At 41.7% G+C, this 17,776-nt stretch overlaps 1 protein-coding gene across 8 annotated transcripts in view; it reads left to right on the top strand.

The window, feature by feature from the left end:
• The window catches only part of LOC142373591 (uncharacterized), a 41,398-nt gene extending 28,447 nt beyond the window's left edge, over positions 1–12,951 (top strand). For 4 of the 8 annotated variants that reach the window (XM_075456915.1, XM_075456918.1, XM_075456917.1 and 1 more), the window contains one exon: positions 7,839–12,951. In XM_075456915.1, coding sequence (XP_075313030.1) covers positions 7,839–9,322 — 1,484 coding nt within the window. In that variant the 3' untranslated portion in view covers positions 9,323–12,951. Of the gene's footprint in view, positions 1–1,595; positions 2,068–2,357; positions 2,459–2,545; positions 2,626–2,814; positions 3,047–7,838 lie in introns of those variants that run through there. The other 4 variants (XM_075456912.1, XM_075456911.1, XM_075456913.1 and 1 more) reach the window with 4 other exon arrangements.
• Positions 12,952–17,776: the final 4,825 nt, after the last annotated feature.

The raw sequence follows: 17,776 nt of genomic DNA, 5'->3' as shown, positions 1-17,776 counted from the left end.
ACATCTTCGGTAAAATAAAACTGCTTAAAATAAAGCTGACATTATCCTGCTGAAATCTCGATGAGGAGTGAGAGGCCGGATCGGATCGGCTGTTTTCTGTTGGGCAGCGTTCACGTCACATGACAGGACTGGAGACGCATGTAAATACAGCCAAAATGTGCTGTAACCATGTCGATTATTGTAAATGTGTGTATTTTGTGACATGTAGACCTAATACACATCAACAACGTGCTCTCATGGTGATTTCACCACTTTTCACGCGTCCTTTATATGCATTTTAAGCTTTTGGCATGTCATCTTACTCTCTTCAAATAACATGTCAAATGGTTAGGAAAAGGGGCTCTAACCTAACTCTAGCCCTGATAATCACCCCCGGGGGTCCGGCCTTCGGACTCCCAGGTTCCCCAACGGGGACCGTAAGTGTTTTAATAAAAGGAAAAAAACGACATTTCGACCCCTGTCAGTCTTCTTTGGGTTGAAGCACACAATGTGAAGAAAGGCTGAGATGGTAACTGAGGGTCTGCCATCACTCTGCATACCAACAAAGATGCTGAGCACGCTGTTAGGGCAAAAGCACAGTGCAGGACGTCATCTCCTCGAACTACGTAGCATAAAATGACACAAATAAGCACCTTAATAACACGCCTATGTGCAATTAACAATGACTATAACAACAAGACATTGTAAGAGTTGTGTCCTGCATTCAGATTTTAAGGCGTCCTAACAGAAGGGCGCGGCTTTTTCTGTCCACCAGTAGGGCTCAGACCTCCAGTACTGTCAAAATATACAACACGTCTCTGACCAGTCTGCATCCTCTCTGGCTCGGTGACCACACTCCTCATAAGTGCCGAGTTTTGAATGACCCAACCTAGCCTCGCAAGCCAGCTTGATTCTATTGAAACGTTCCAGATCATGAGAAAGATCTCTCTCGCATGGCTCAGCACAGAAAATTGAGCAATGTTTGTTTGAAGTCATTCTACGATTTCAATTATTTCCAGATGCTACTTAGTACTGTTTTGATGTAGTTCTGAAAATGTCATACATCACACCAATATATATCAAAAATTAAAAATCAGATGGGCCTGTCCAGGGTGTACCCCGCCTCTCGCCCATTGACTGCTGGGATAGGCTCCAGCCCGCCCGCGACCCGATCGACGGATTCAGCGGTATAGATAATGGATGGATGGATGGATGGAAAAATCAGATGTATGAACTCTTCTAATTTATCTCTTTCATCGATTACTTTTGGGATATTCTAAATCAAACTGCGATTTAAACAAAAAAACATGACCTGTCATCTCAAAGCCTCTTTTATTTGAATGATTTTAACAGCGAGCATCTGTGATCTCACAATCATGTTTGCAGATTTAAAAGCCTCAGAAGCCACGTTTGTAAAACTATTCTTATCGTGCAAGTTTAGGTTTTTATACAGTGCCTTATTAATTGATGTAAATGCTCATAAACATTGGGGTCTGACTCAGTTTAAATGTAACATGCATCAAATAAAGAAGTTATCTTCCTAAAACTGTGCTCTGCTGCAGCAGTCATGTTGGGTGCAGTGCGCGCTCCCGCGGCTGTCCTCAGCTGTGTGCACTTCCGTGTCGACTCCGTCAAGTGCGCAGTACCAAAAACAAAAGTCTGTTCGTATCTTGGAGGGGGCTTCTTATTGAAAAAAAACGTTATGTTTGCATCATTGCTATCAGGTCAGATACGCGTATAGGACCTTTTGTTTGCTGCGCTGTGTTGCAGGGGGGAAGAAAATAAAAGCAGGATTAGCTAGCATTAAGCTAACTGTTGTGGTCTTGAGTCGAGCCTCCAGCAGAGTTTTCGCCGTCTCTCCAGAACAGTTTCTGCTTCTGGTTAAACATTTAGTGTTGTGAGAAGTTTTAAAGCCAAACTGTGACAGATGGAGGATCATAGTAGCTGAAGAAGAAGCGGAACCAAAGCTGGAAAAGACGGAAAGAAAACAAAGAGAAACGCTGGTGTGGCCTTTCCCAGCTGGAAATCACTGGTGAGGGACAGATGTTTTCAGAGAGACGCCGAAGTTGTCATTTTTCTGCTGGACAGGTAATTTAACCCACCAATGGAAATGTAACTAGCTGTTTGGTAGCGTTAGCTAGAACATGGTTGTGAGCAGAGTTACCGACACAGGAAACCTTTTTCTGACTGTTAGCAGGGTTTTAAGTTAATATTTCTGCTCCAAAGCTAGAATTTCTGTTTGTTTTTGGACTAAAAAGACCAGCTGACGTTACAGAGATCAGCTGCTGAGAGGTGTCTACGGTCTACATTCAGATTGAGTGGGACAGAAACCTGCAGCACACATGTAGCACTTATTTTCTTGATGTTTGTTTCTCCAGCTGTGAGAGACGCCTCACAGCATCGATTCCCATGAAGAGAAAACCTTTCCAAGTCACAGCCCCAGCAGAGTCTGCATCGATGCTTCCAGTGGAACAGACAGGTGAGGCATCACAGGGAAATAACTGCTGTGGTGTTTTTCTTTCTGAACTCATGTTCACTGTTGTGTCTCCATGTGTGTGATGTGCAGAACATGCTGTGGTTATTCTGTACGGAGATGAACACCTGAATGTCTCAGCAGAAGACAGAAATTCAGAGGCTTGAACAAAGGTAACATTTCAACTTTCTCTGTTTTTGATTGTAGTAATTTAATTTAAGTATTTTCATTCTTTGGATATGCGAAGCTTATATGACACAAACATTGTTCAAAGACTCAAAAATAACATTTTATTCCTTTGAATATAATTATCTTTTGTTTTAATGAATAACTCACTAACTCGTTGACGTTTGTGTCTTTAGTTTCAGACCGCTGTGCTAGATAAACAGCGCAAGATACGGCGTACACACCCTAAAATCTGAATAAATCTACAGACATAAACAAGGATGGTGAAGAGGAGAATCACAGGTGGAGCAGGGATGCCTCGAAGGAGGAGCCTCCAACCAGATGACCCCAGAGGACCCAGTTTGGAGCCCCCCATACCTGCAGCATCCACAACAGTACTGGAGCAGACACAAGACAGCAAAGATCTCAGTAAGTCACTCACATCTGTTTGTCCCAAACAGCTGAAGTGGACCAAAAGGCTTTCCAGATGAACTAAATTTGCCACAGTCAGGCAGGTGGGGGAGCGTTATATTTTAGCTTTTCATCAGATGGTGAATTTTTAGTTTCTGTGCAAACGAACACATCCATAGATCATTAGTTAAAGCTGCCACAGGTGTGATGATTCACTTCCTCCTTTGGGTTGGAGGGTAATATTTACATCAGCTTGTTGCTTCTTGGACGATTAGTCAGGCTGTCTTTGTTCTGTGTTTGTTTGTTTAACCCCTTAAGAGTCTGTGTGTTGCACATTTTATTGATTTTTCAGCAATTCAATCACACAGAAATAATTTTTAAATCGAAATGTATAGCATGATTATGTATGCTGTGGGTTGTGAGATTTACCGAGCTTTTTATTGGTCCACAAAGGCAAGGCAATTTTATTTGTAGTGCACAATTCGTACACAAGGCACTTCAAATAAATAAAATCATTCCAAAAAAACAAAATAATCATAATTAATTCATTTAAAAGTGAAGAGGGCAGATAAAATACTTTCAGGTGTCATGCACAGCTAAACAGAACTGTTTTCAGCCTGGATTTAAACATTGTCAGAGTTGAGGCCTGTCTCACATCTTCTGGAAGACTGTTCCAGATGTTAGGAGTATAAAACTGAAACGCAGCCTCATCTTGTTTAGTCCTGACTCTGGGCCCCAGCAGGAGACCCCTGCCTGAGGTTCTCAGAGCCCGAGTTGGTTCATATGGCTCTAACATGTCAGAGATGTACTTTGGAGCTTGACCATGAAGAGACTTGTACACAAGCAGAGCTGTTTTAAAGTCTATTCTCTGAGCGACAGGAAGCCAGTGCAGAGACCTGAGCACTGGACTAATATGGTCGTACGCAAAGGCATCACGCACAGCCACATTTATATGACAGGCTACTAAAGGTTAAAGTCAGAGGAAAGCAAACTCAGAGATTTTCATGGCAACGTGTTCTCTCTTCCACAATAATTGCTTAAAACACATTAAAATCCAGAGAAGTGTGTTTTACAGAATTTTGGGGTTGGATATTTTAAACATTTTTTTTTATTTTTATCCACTCTTTGTTCCCGTTCAGGATTTTTAGGGCAGGTCTTAAAAGTACAATGCCATGATGCAGTAGTATTATGTACAAAAACCAACCGCACCCCTAACATTAGAACTTTTTGAGTAGACCTGCGATGCATCAGCCTTGGAATACAAACTAACTAGCTAATCGTTAAATTCAATTTATTTGTGTAAATCATCCACTGTAAGGCGGTTATAATCCAGTTGAATTAAATTCATGAGTTCTGATCATGAACAAGGTGACAGTGGAAAGAAAAAAACTCCCTTTTAACAGGAAGAAACTTCTGGGCCTATAGCAGCTTAACTAGGATGTTTCAGGGTCATCTGAGCCATCCCTAACTATAAACTTTATCAGAAAGGAAAGTTTAAAGCCTGATGTTAAAGGCAGAAAGGGTGTCTGCTTCCTGAAGCCAAACTGGCAGCTGGTTCCACAGAGAGGGGCCTGATAACTGAAGGCTCTGCCTCCCAAACTGGCAGCTGGTTCCACAGAGAGGGGCCTGATAACTGAAGGCTCTGCCTCCCAAACTGGCAGCTGGTTCCACAGAGAGGGGCCTGATAACTGAAGGCTCTGCCTCCCAAACTGGCAGCTGGTTCCACAGAGAGGGGCCTGATAACTGAAGGCTCTGCCTCCCAAACTGGCAGCTGGTTCCACAGAGAGGGGCCTGATAACTGAAGGCTCTGCCTCCCAAACTGGCAGCTGGTTCCACAGAGAGGGGCCTGATAACTGAAGGCTCTGCCTCCCATTCTACTTTTAGAAACTCTGGGAACCACAAGTAAACCTGCAGCCTGAGAGCAAAGTGCTCTGTTAGGAAGATATCTTACAATGAGATCTTTAAGATATGATGGAGCTCGGTCATTAAGAGCTTTATATGTGAGGAGAAGAATCAGCTGGAGGCTTTTCAGACTGTAACTCTGCCTGCTTCACCTAATTGCGTCTTCCTGGATGTCACAATTTGGGTAACTTTGGGACCAAACTTAAACTTCAGAAGAAAATGAGAACAATAAAAACTTGATCAATTTTGTGGGGAGTCGAGCTGAAATGCGGCATTGCCACAGATCTGGCAACACACCAGCTCAGAGAATCAGATTTACGCTCCGTGCACTAAAGGGCTGAGCTAACCTGGTATCGTGGTTGTTATGAACTGTATGTGCACGTTTTACTGAAGTTTCTGCCGATTCATTTGAACAGTCAGCAGCTCCGTGTCAGGACAGGCTACCCACACCTTCCTGCCTCACTTTTCAACTGGTAGTTTTACAAACTTTTCCTGGAAAAAAACTGAAATTAACCGAAACAACTCGCAGACTTTCCCTCCCCTAGTGGGCTCACTCTGCCTTGATGATGTTAGTTGAATTTATTTATTTATTTTTATTATTTTTGGGGGTTTTTATGCCTTTAATGGACAGGACAGTTGAAGAGAGACAGGAAGCAGGGGGCAGAGACATGCAGCAAAGGGCCGTCCGATGTGGGACTCAAACCGGCTGCAGCGAGGACTGTAGCCTCTGTTCATGAGCCTGTTCAACCCACTACGCCACCGACCACCCCAGTGTTAGTTATATTTAAAGTATTTCAAAGCCGAAAGGAGACCAACATATTTTATTCCTGCAGTTGTAATTTTACATCTAGGCACTTCACTTCAGTAAGAATGAGCTCTGTTTGACGGTGCATTCGACAGTGTATCTGTGATGTGGCGAACTCGGAGCGTGGATGCATTTCTGCTTTACTCAGACTTAAAGGGATAGTTCGCCTCTTTTGACATGAAGCTGTATGACATCCCATATTAGCAACATCATTTATGAACATCTTCTTACCCCCTGCTGCGTCCTGTGAGCAGAGTTCCAGCCTCGTTTCGGTGTTGATGAAGGTAGTCCGGCTAGTTGGCTGGGGCCACAAAAATAAACCTTTTGTTTCTCAAAACAATATGCGTTCAACAGAGTAATACATTTGCATCACAAAATGGTTCTCCAGGAAAAAGTCAGACCTCACAATCGCTTGGCCCTATTTTCTCTCCCTTCGTATCACTGCCTGCTGCCGACAGCCGCGCCTGTTACGGTGTTTGCTGCTCGGAAGCAGGGGACTGCTCGGTCTGCACCGTGAAACCGAGCAGTCGAGCTAGTACGGGATGTCATACAGCTTCATTCAAAAGAGGCAAACTATCCCTTTAAAGGCTGCAGATTTTTATCAGGCTGCAAATGGCCCTCATGTATTTTACCAAAGTATTCCGTTTGTGAGTCAGGTGTAACACATTACTTGCTTTTTATCTAGTTTGTGAGCTCTTTGGTGTTTGCTCTTTTTTTGCACAGATATTCAATTCAACTCCAAATGTATTTATACAGCACATTAAAACAACCTCAGCTGACCAAAGTGCCTCACAATAGCAACTGCATCACATATTAAGAGAGTCATCAATAAAATAGCAAGAATAAAAATAAAATTTGAGATAAAATTAGCAATAAAATAACAGTAACAATAAAAGCAGCAAGCCAAGGTAAACTCCATTTCATGGAGATGTGGTGAGACCACCATGTGCAAATGGCTTAGAGGGAGTTTAAGCTGTAAAGGAAATAAATGTTTGGGATATTCAACAGAAGATGAAAGGGAAGCATGACTGAAACAGGATGCAGCAAAACAATTTCATATTTTCATAATGATTGGACCCAAAACCAGAGCATTTTTAAAAAATAAAATAATAGAAATGTAAAAAAAAAATGCTATACACAGGCCCCTTTACACAGAATGGTGTTAACCTGGGGTTTCTTTGTGAAGTTTCTGGTATCAAAAAGGTTTACAGTTTTTTTGCAAAGTCAGTACTTGCGTACTTAACTGTGTTAAACATGTTACAGCTCATGTTTAACCACCACAAGTGCACAAGAGGAAGTTACAAAGAAAAGATGGCGGTCAGGTAAATGAACGCCGACACACCGGCCACTTTGACAGATGCTGAGGCCTGACGGCTGTGGAATTGTTTGAGTAAATGTTTTGGTTGGCTTAATCTTGATAAATCTACTACATATTTATATGATTCACTATTTGTCTATTTGTCCTTGTCTGAAATAATACAGAATAACAATTTTGTAAATGTTACCAAATAATTAATGTATCAGTAAGACGGTCAAGTTTCTAAAAAAAAGTTCTGAATTCTGGATCTTTTAGTGATGGTGCTTCTTTTTTTCAGTTCGGAGCGCTGGTGCTGCTTGTTGAAAAACTGAGACTGGAGTTGTTTAGTAAAATTATTCCTGTTAAATGTTATCGGCATCGAGTTTGAAATGATAATATTGTGAATCCACACACGTGTAACTCGCTAACCTTGTTTAAGCTTCACAAAGTGCATTCACCACACAGAAAGGCCCCGGCTGAGATTCAAACACTGCTCAGCTGTGATCTGTTCAAACCAACCAGGACTAAGGACAAATAATCTTTTTCATACATAAAGTATTTGGGATCTCTCCCCTAACAGACGTAACACAGAAGTAAATTATGTTGTTGCTCCACTGCAGTACTTCACAGAACTTAAATCAGAACTGGTACATAAAGCACGTTTGGAGTTACTAATTAAAGATAAATTCACTGGTATCGGTAATTTGGTATTGATTATTGTTTATGTTTTGTTTTTCGATATATATCTAATTTACTAAGGATCAGGGTAAATACTAATTAACTCTAAATGTACGTTTGCATTTCAGTTTTACCTGCAGATGTTCAGCAGCTGTTGGTGATTAAAGAAGAGATTTCTTGGAGCTCCAGTGTGGACCAGCAGGATCCAGAAACCTTCCGCATAAAAGAGGAGGAGGAGGAACTCTGGACCGGTCGGGAGGAAGAGCAGCTTCATGGACAGATAGAGACCGATATCAACAGCTTTCCATTCACTGCTCTGACTGTGAAAAGTGAAGATGATGAAGAGAAACCTCAGTCCTCACAGCTTCTTCAGGTTAAAACTGAAGACAGCAGAGAGACAGAACCTCCAACCAGCAGCTCAGCTGAACTGATGAAAACAGAAACTGATGGAGGGGACTGTGGAGGACCAGAACCAGCCAGGAACCCAGACCCAACCAGTCATTCACAATCAAATACTGATGAACAGAAATTCTTTGAGGCTGAAGTGAGTATTGATGAAGATGATGACCATTGGCAGGACCCTTTGTCAGATTCTGGGGCGGAAACTGAAGACAGTGATCCTGATTGGAGGGAGACCAGAGCCCAAGAGTCAGGTGTAAATGATGATGATTTAGATAAAACTACCAAAAAGTCCTTCAGCTGCTCTGAGTGCGGTAAACAATTTGTCTATGAGCAATCTCTTACATCACACATGAGAATCCATGCAGAGGGGCAACCATTTACTTGCAATGACTGTGGAAAAACATTTATTCATCAGTCACCTTTTAAGAAACACTTACGAGTCCACACAGGAGAAAAACCATTTCACTGTGATGTTTGTGGTAAAAGTTTTAGCCAGCGAGGAACTCTTTCAAATCATATGAGAGTCCACACGGGTGAAAAACCTTATACGTGTAACGATTGTGGAAAAAGTTTTAACAAAAAGGCACATCTTAAGATACATATGAGAGTCCACACAGGCGAAAAACCATTTGGCTGTGAGGTTTGTGGAAAAAAATTTAGCCGAAATGAACACCTGAAGACACATATGAGAGTCCACACAGGTGAGAAACCATTTAGCTGTCATGTTTGTGGTAAAAGATTAAGCCGAAACACACTTCTAAAGACTCACATGAGAGTCCACACAGGCGAGAAACTATTTCACTGTGATGTTTGTGGCAAAAGATTTAGTGTACGGAGAACTCTTTTAAGTCACATGAGAGTCCACACTGGTGAGAAACCTTATGCTTGCAAAGAGTGTGGAAAAAGATTTAACCAAAGCGCAAACCTTAAGTCACACATGAGAGTCCACACGGGTGAGAAACCATTTAGCTGTGACTTCTGTGCTAAAAGATTTAACCAAATCTCCAATCTGAAGGCGCACATTAGAGTCCACACGAGGGAGAAACCTCATGCCTGCGACAATTGTGGAAAAAAATTCAACACAAAGACGCATCTTAAGACACACTTGAGAGTCCACAAGGAGAAAAACCATTTGGCGGTGATGATTGTGAAAGATTATTTTGCAAAAAACACAGATCTTAAGAAACATTTACAACCCGAAATAAGATGAGGTTGTGGAAAATTGGAAGGTTTTGAGTTGTAGTTGTTGAGTTAAGATACTGTTTCTTCATATTAGGGCAGCATAAGTTTTCTATCAGAACTTTTCTTTTTGCTTAATTTAAGAGCAATGACAACGATTAAAAATATTAAGTAGAAATTAGGGAAAGTATTGGTTTCCCTTTCAGGAAATGCAACAGATTTGACTGTTCAACTGCATTTAAGTGCCATCTTGCACCTCTATTTTGAGATAGAATGGCAGTAAACAGCAAAGAAATTTAGAAGGGGCCTGCCAAAGTGTGCGTATCGCTCAACCACGGCTGCTCATGAATGGTTCGCAAGGCCTAAAGAAGAAGCATTCAAGCCTTAACGGCATCAAAACCGTTTAAATTTAAAAAATTTAAAGCGGCGAACTGTCCCTTTAAAGCGGCCAACTGTCCCTTTAAAGCAACCAACTCTCCCTTTAAAGAGGCTAACTGTCCCTTTAAAGCGGCGAACTGTCCCTTTAAAGCGGCGACCAGTACAGGGACAGCATGTAGTCATGGGGGGGTCACCAGCTGGGCTTGGGGGGGCTGTTTTTTGCTTATTATGTCGCCATGGCAAATAGGGATGTTAACCGATGACCGTATGATCGATGGTTGACCGAATCAACGTTGTCCGGTTAGAATTTTTCTGCCGTCGGTTTAAAAAAAAACAAAAAAAAACTCACTATATCTTTAGAAATGTTATGTGAGCATGAGCCATCCCACGATGGAAGAACAACCGCAGCAGAGCGCACGTAGCGCCCTCCTCAGAGGTCCTCTCTTACACCGGTTGCAACTTGTACGCTGTACATGACGGGTCCTGTCTGCGCAGTTAAAAAAAACGCCACTATTAACCTAATTAAAGCCAATGTGGCTGCGTGTGGACTACAACATAATGATAATTGTAACACTGTAATGGCAAAAGACACAAGACTAACTTAGCCTACTTGTTGTGATAGCTATATTCATCTGTACTTAAATGGCATGACGACAGGAACTTATTGCAAAGGATTTTGTGCAGCATCCTAGCTACGCCACAGAGGCTGTTGGCATTCGGTAAGTTTTTTTTTTTTAACGAAGTCATTGGTTTACCTACTTTCCTGTAACACCGCCAAATGCACCGTTCTCTGTTTGTGACTTTGTAACGGGGGCTTTTAACAGCCCGAGTTCGGTGCCGCGTTTGATTCGTGTTTAAAAAGTACCGTGACTGGAAGGGCGCCGTTGCGCGTAATGTGTGGCTGTGCGTGTCTGCGCAGGCACAGCAATTATTTTTCTACCCAAAACCCTTATTCCTCCACAAGTACGCCTGGAACTAGTGGTCAATGATTGGGGAAAATGTATAATACCAAGGGCACGAACCAACATTAATTGTGTGGTGGGAGCCTAACCAGTCGGCAGAGAAAGATGCGCGACAGGACACAGATATCATAAATGGCACTTACAGAATTTTCGGTGACCGACTTTAATCGACTAATGAGGCTCAGTGGTCGGTCAAGACTTTTTTTAAATTTCGACATCCCTAATGGAAACTCCAATCTTCAATTAAAGTAATAGCCCGCAAAAACTCATCGAGCCGGTTGTTTTGATATATTAATGTGCGCGGTCCATTAATGTGGACGGAAGAATAAATGTATAAATAAATAAATCTATAAAGAGACACGTTTTCAATGTTAAATCCCATAGACTTTTGCCAACGGAATAGTAATAGGTGCCTTGCCATGCATTTGCATGGAGTGCTCTCCTATGCAATGCTATGGCAGGCCCCAATAATCTTGAAAGTTTGCATGTTCTCCCTGTGTATGCGTGGGTTCTCTCCGGGTACTCCAGCTTCCTCCCACCATCCAAAAAGCATGCATGTCAGGTTAATTGCAGTCTCTAAATTGTCCCTAGGAGTGAGTGTGAGCGTGTGCATTGTCGTTTGTCTCCGTGTGAACCTGTGGTGGACTGGTGACCTGTCCAGGTGTACTCTGCCTCTCGCCCAATGACGGCTGGGATAGGCTCCAGCCCCCCTGCGACCCTACAGTTGGATGAAGCGGGTATAGAAAATGGATGGATGGTAAGATAATAATAATAATCTTGATAATTGAACTTCAAAATGCTAATTGTTTAATGTAAAGCAGTTTCAGCCTGTAATGTAAGTTATCTCTCTCCTATCTCTGCTCTCATATGATATACTTTGATGCAGTGGAGTTCCTATTAGTCTTTTTTCTTTTACATTTAATCTGTTACTTGTATCAGACATAATAAGTCAGAAATACCAACTGTAATAACCCCCCTTAAGAGTAGGCCTTAAACAGTAATCACTGATTCGTCTGCATTTTGACAAAAATAATGAGGAAGGTAAGCAAGGGCGGCTCCGCTTGTTGCTGAGAGAATACTGCTGAAAAGGCTTCACTGCTGTGAAGGAGGTGTAATACTCACACTGAAGGCTGGAACGGCATCAGATCTTATTAGTATAAACATCGCTGTTTTACTTTGTATCTCCATTTGAAAACTCTAGACATTCATTTAAAAGCACATTACAACCAGCAGTCCTTCTGATTTAAGTTAATTTACTCGTGTTACCTTGTTTTTCTGCTCTGTGGACTTTCAATTCAGGGCTGGTAATGAAGTAATAAAAAAAAAAGTTATTTCAAACAGGCGATTATAGTCATGATTGGGGACATGAAAAGGTTACACTTTGAGAAGAAAAGGTGAAACTCCAGTTTGTTCAACAAATGTGTGAGGAAATTATTGAGCTGTTTAAAAACAATGGACCTCAAGGAAAGATTGGAGGGGATTTGCATACTTCAGAAGAAATCTGCGGGACTTCATCACTTCATTTGACTATCATCAAAAGATTCAGAGAATCTGGAGACATATCTGCTTCAGGCATTAAAAACGGACCTGATTCTATCCTGGAAATCACTGCATGGGCTCAGCAACACAGCTCACTGCAACATCCACAGATGCAGGTTACAGCTCCATCATGCAGACAAGAAGCCACATGTGAACATGGTCCAGAAATTCTGCCGTCTTCTCTGGACCAAAGCTCCTTTAGAATGGACTCAGGCAAAGAGATGGAAATCATGGACGCTGCGTCCTCCAGACTGAAGAGAGGGACCATCCAGCTAGTTATCAGCTGTCAGTTCTAAGCCTGCATAGAATCCTTTATCAGACAGGAATAGGACGGTCCAGCTGGTCTCCTCAGTCCCAGATGTTTACAGATGTTGTTAAAAGAAGAGGGGATGCTACACAGTGGGAAACATGGACCTGTCTCAAACTTTTATGGGACTTGTGGCAGCCATCAAATTCAAGATGAGCCAGTATTTTTTTCATTATATAGTAAAATGTTTCACTTTCAACGTTCAACATGAATGTATGTTCTATTGTAAATAAAATCTTGGTTTGAGATTTGAAATTCATCCCATTCTGTTTTTATTCACATTTTACACAGCGTCTCGACTTTTGTGGCATTGAGCTTCTGGCTGTTGAAGAATCTGTGTCATTGACGGAGCCTGTGCTGCACAGAGGCCCCGATTTAGAATATCCTGTTTTATAATCCACCTGAACAAAGCAATATTTCTATTTACTTTGGTTAACTGGCCTGATTAAATCCATCCTAACCTGCTCAAACTGAGCACAGTATCAGTGTAGGATCACTGCTACGGCTGCAACATGAAAAAAAAAAACAACCATCTTTATGACAGAATTAAAGAAAATCAATCAAATTTACAGTCAAATACACGTCAGTAGCATTCTTTATGCCTTTCTTTTTATTGGCATTTATTTATAAAGCACTTTTCATACATTAAAAATGTAGCAAAAAGTGCTATAGTACAATATAGACGACTCCTGTGTGATGTTTTGTTCTTCTTCTTCTCAGAGAAATGTGAATCACACTGGTACAAACTGCCAACACAGAGAGCATCTGAGCAGCTATCGTCAGTGATAAAATGTAGAAGCTGCATCACCCATTCGGTGATGCTTCATCCTCTGTGTGTCACTACTTTGGAGTTCAGTCATCTCTGTTTAAGCGTTCATGGGTGCTCTTTCGGGTCGACTTAAAAGGGATTACTGGGCAGCTCAAACTTAAATTTCTAGGCTCCGAGCTCAGCAAATTATCGTGTGAACTCGGCACTGTGATGTTCAGTTTCTCAGCAGCTGGATGTGCAGCTGGAAACATGGCGGTAGAGACCTGGGGCCTCATGTACAAAGTGTGCGTACGCACAAAATAGTGGCGTACGCACCTTTTTACGTCAACGATCAGATGTATCAAGAGCGAAAAGACTGTGGAAATGTGCGGTGCCTCACGGCAGCTTCAGGGCTGGCGTACGCACTTTTCTACAGCTGGTGATTCTTCGGCGACACCTAAGGTGATGTTGGGAAACTGTTATAATAAATAAATGTGAAAACAATTAGTCCTCAGACAGTGATGTGCACATTTAAGATATACATGAACAATTAATACTGATAAACAATTAACACACCCATGTGTCTGCAGTTACACGAGTGGATATAAAAGCAGCGCAAAGTGGTGCAATGCACACCATTAAAAACAATGGCTGCTTTAAAAGTATTAGAAGACTTTGCAAATGGTGCAATTTGAAGAGAGTGTGTGTTCACTAGACAGAGAGGATTTGCTGGCGCATGATGGTGACTGGCTCATCAGCCGTTTTGAGGGAAATCCTCCTGGAACTGTGCGCAGAGCTGTGGCCGGCGTTGGAGCGCAACACAGCGAGGAGCCGTGCGCTGCCTGTGCTCACAGGTGATGTGCACACTGGGGTTCCTATAGCAACCGGGGCATTCCAGAGGGAGCTGGCCAACCGATTAGGACTCTGACAGTCTACCCTGACCCGAGCCATGCCAGCCGTGTGGAGCAGAATTATCCGCATCTCAGCCACGTATATCAAACAGGCCAACATTAAAGCTCAATTTGAAGCGAGAGCCGGTTTTGTAATCGGGGCTATCGACTGCACACACATTGCTATAAAAGTGCCATCACATGATGAATTTGTATGTTAACAGGAAACATTCTTCTCAACTCTTCTACTTTCAGGAGTTTCTGCAGCATTTGCAGAACCTTGTGCCTTTGTCCTGGTGTTTCACTTCAGTGTGGTCTTATAATATATTGTGTAATTATGGCCACATCGGCACCAGACAAACAGGTTTACCTTTTCATTAGTGAACAGGTGCTCTGCTGACCACGTCATGTTTTCATTTGGCCATTTTCAGGAGCTATCTTAAATTCAACTTCAGGTTATTGCAAAAGGAAAAGAGGGACAGCACTCGCAGGCTTTGATTAACGTAGGAAAAACCACAAGGATGATGAGGTCCAATTCACAGCTGAACAACCTGATTTAGTTTAGTTATATTAGCACATCACCAATATGTTGCAACAGGAGTCTTACATGGAACAATAATAGCGCTAAGAAACATAATCTATACGATTACAGCAAGAGTTTATAAGGACATGAAATTTAGAAAAAATAAAGAATGTATAGCCACCTAATTGCTCCGTGGTGTGGGCACAGCACAGGGATGAATTATTATGCAGATAGATAGATAGATAGATAGATAGATAAATACTTTATTCATCCCAATTTGGGAAATTATTGTGTTGCAACAGCGTACACTATAAAAGATATGTAAACAAAGGAAAAACAAGCAAATAGAATAGAATAAAAATAGAGAATAAACATCAGCTTTAAACAAATCTACAGTATGAAGAGTAGGGTAAATAATAATAATAAACATATGTAAACTAAATAAAAACAGATTTGTACATTTAACAATAAAGGTAAAAATAAATTTAACTGAGCAGACTGAACCAATAAGAAATATAGGGTATATGGATAATTTACATTATATTGTACTACGATGATATTTGTGCAAATGTTATTAGTGCAAAATGAGCAGTTGTGCAAATTGTCATTGTTATTGTTTTTGGGGGGGAGACTTTAAGCCTATTGAGCTTGAAGTTCTCTTCCAGCCAGAGGGGGGGTGTTGTAGATGGTGATGGCTGCTGGTAGGAAGGATTTCCTGAATCGGTCCTTGTGACAGCGGAGCTGGATGAGCCTGTTGGAAAAGGAGCTCCGCTGTCCAACCAGCAGCTGATGGAGAGGATGGGTGGGGTTATCCATGATGGATTAGTTTGTTCAGTGTCCTCCTCTCCACCACAGATCCAAATGAGTCCAGTTTGCAGCCGATGACAGAACCAGCCTTCTTGATACGTTTATTAAGCCTGTTGGTGTCACCGGCTCTGATGCTGTTCCACCCAGCAGACCACAGCGAAGAAGAGTGCACTGGCATCAACAGACTGATAGAACATCTCCAACATCTTGCTGCACAAACAGAGTTCAATACAACACCAGAAATTATAAGAAGGGAGGCCTTTTGGTTTCTTTATTTCCAAACTGCTCCTGTTGTTTATTCATGTGTCTCGGGAGAAGTCTTTTACTCAAATGATTGCGTGGTATTGAGAATGTGGAGTCACGTGACTCCGGTCGGCCATGTTGGCAGGAGACGCTATTGGTTGCCAGGGGCAACGCCATCAGAACTTAACGGAGGTGCGCCTATATATTCCAGATATCTTCCCGCATTTAACATTTCGGCAGGACAGAGACGAATACAATAAAAAAAAAGAAAGAAAGCAAAGCAATGGAGAGGGATAAGGCGAAAGAAAAGGGACCTTACAGGGACAAGCTTGTTACAAACGCAAAGCAGCGGTATTTGGAGAAACTGTCCAGCATCCAAAATATTGATCCTTACGAGCTCCCTGCAGCAGAATGGCACAGAGACCTGGACCAGTTACCTCCGTGCACATATATGGACATAGTCAATTATCTTGTCTTTGGTGTAAGTTACTAGACTATGCAGGAGTTTAAAAGTCACAAATCTTTGGAATCGTACGAATCGCCAGTCCATCGCAGGGATTGACATGCATTGGTGGGCAATTCAATCAAAAATTCCGTCAGGACTTCGTATGATTCAGTACATTTCAGATATTTTAAATATAATTGAAATTCAGATAAAAAGATGTTAAAGACTGGGGATGATCTTAGCACTCTTTGTTTATGAATAAAAAATTTTGTCAAACAAAAATTAGGTTACAACAGAGTTCTATAGCTTTGTTTTCCAATAACACTCCAAAAGTTACCATATCTCTAGAAATAGATTCAGGAAGTGTAATTTTTGATTTGATCCATTTTTCTAAGCAATTCCAAATAGTTTAGTTTAGTTTATTAGCTTATTTGACAGGGGCCATGTACAAGACAGTTCTAGTACCAGAGTTAGCTAAAAAGCTAATTTACATCTGTGGTCCCTGGGCAGGGAACTGAAACACACACACATACACACATACGTTAAAAACATAGACAATACATGCCCTACTGTTGCCACTATAAGGCACACACTAGAAGCAGCAAAAACATCATACTAAAACATATGGTCTATAGTTTCTACATCACTCTCACAGAATGAGCATTTATTGTCATCAATAGGCTATTTAAGCGATTTCTTAGTAGTTCCTTTGAGGGATAAATTGGATTTAACATTTTAAAGAGTTTCTATTAGGCTTGTGTTGATAATAATAAACTCCTGGACTATGTACAAACTTCCAAATGCATCGTTTTGTGAGTACAGACCATATTTGTACTACTGTAGAAGTTTGGTGTCATGGGATGTGATTTTAGTGTTGTAATTTTGGAGATACGGACCAGGTTCCATTAGCGCTTGTACTAAGCTATTCGGGATAACTCTGTATCTCAGCTGATGTTCAGCCAAGATCAGAAAAACTTTGGGTGGGCTACTTGGCTGGATGTCACGGAAATGACCCTAGGGTGAATCTACTCCGAACCATCCCTTTAAGTCGACCCGAAAGAGCACCCATGAACGCTTAAACAGAGATGACTGAACTCCAAAGTATTGACACACAGAGGTTGAAGCATCACTGAATGGGTGATGCAGCTTCTACATTTTATCACTGACGATAGCTGCTCAGATGCTCTCTGTGTTGGCAGTTTGTACCAGTGTGATTCACATTTCTCTGAGAAGAAGAACAAAACATCACACAGGAGTCGTCTATATTGTGTGTTTTTCCCTTTTAATTGCACGGTAGGATGTTAGAAGCGTCTCTGCAAACCAGTTCACTTCGGACTCTGGAGATTTGCTGTGTGGAGTGCCCCAGGGTTCTGTTTTGGGACAAATTCTAGTTGTGCTCTATGTCCTTCCCTTGGGTAAAATACTTCAGGAGTTTGCTGGTGTTTCTTATCATCTCTTTGCAGATGATATCCAGCTATACTGCTCTTTTAAGTCCTCTGAGATCCACAAACTGGACTCATTAATGAATTGCCTTGTGAGAGTAAAACAATGGCTCGGCGCAAACTCTCTGCAGTTAAACTCCGAAAAGACTGAGGTGCTGGTTATTGCCCCTGACAATGAAATCCCAGGAATCAAGCAATACT

Source organism: Odontesthes bonariensis, chromosome 23, assembly GCF_027942865.1.
Source record: "Odontesthes bonariensis isolate fOdoBon6 chromosome 23, fOdoBon6.hap1, whole genome shotgun sequence".
NCBI lineage: Eukaryota > Metazoa > Chordata > Actinopteri > Atheriniformes > Atherinopsidae > Odontesthes > Odontesthes bonariensis.
Note: the sequence above shows the minus strand (reverse complement) of the source record. Positions and strands in the feature narration are given on the sequence as shown.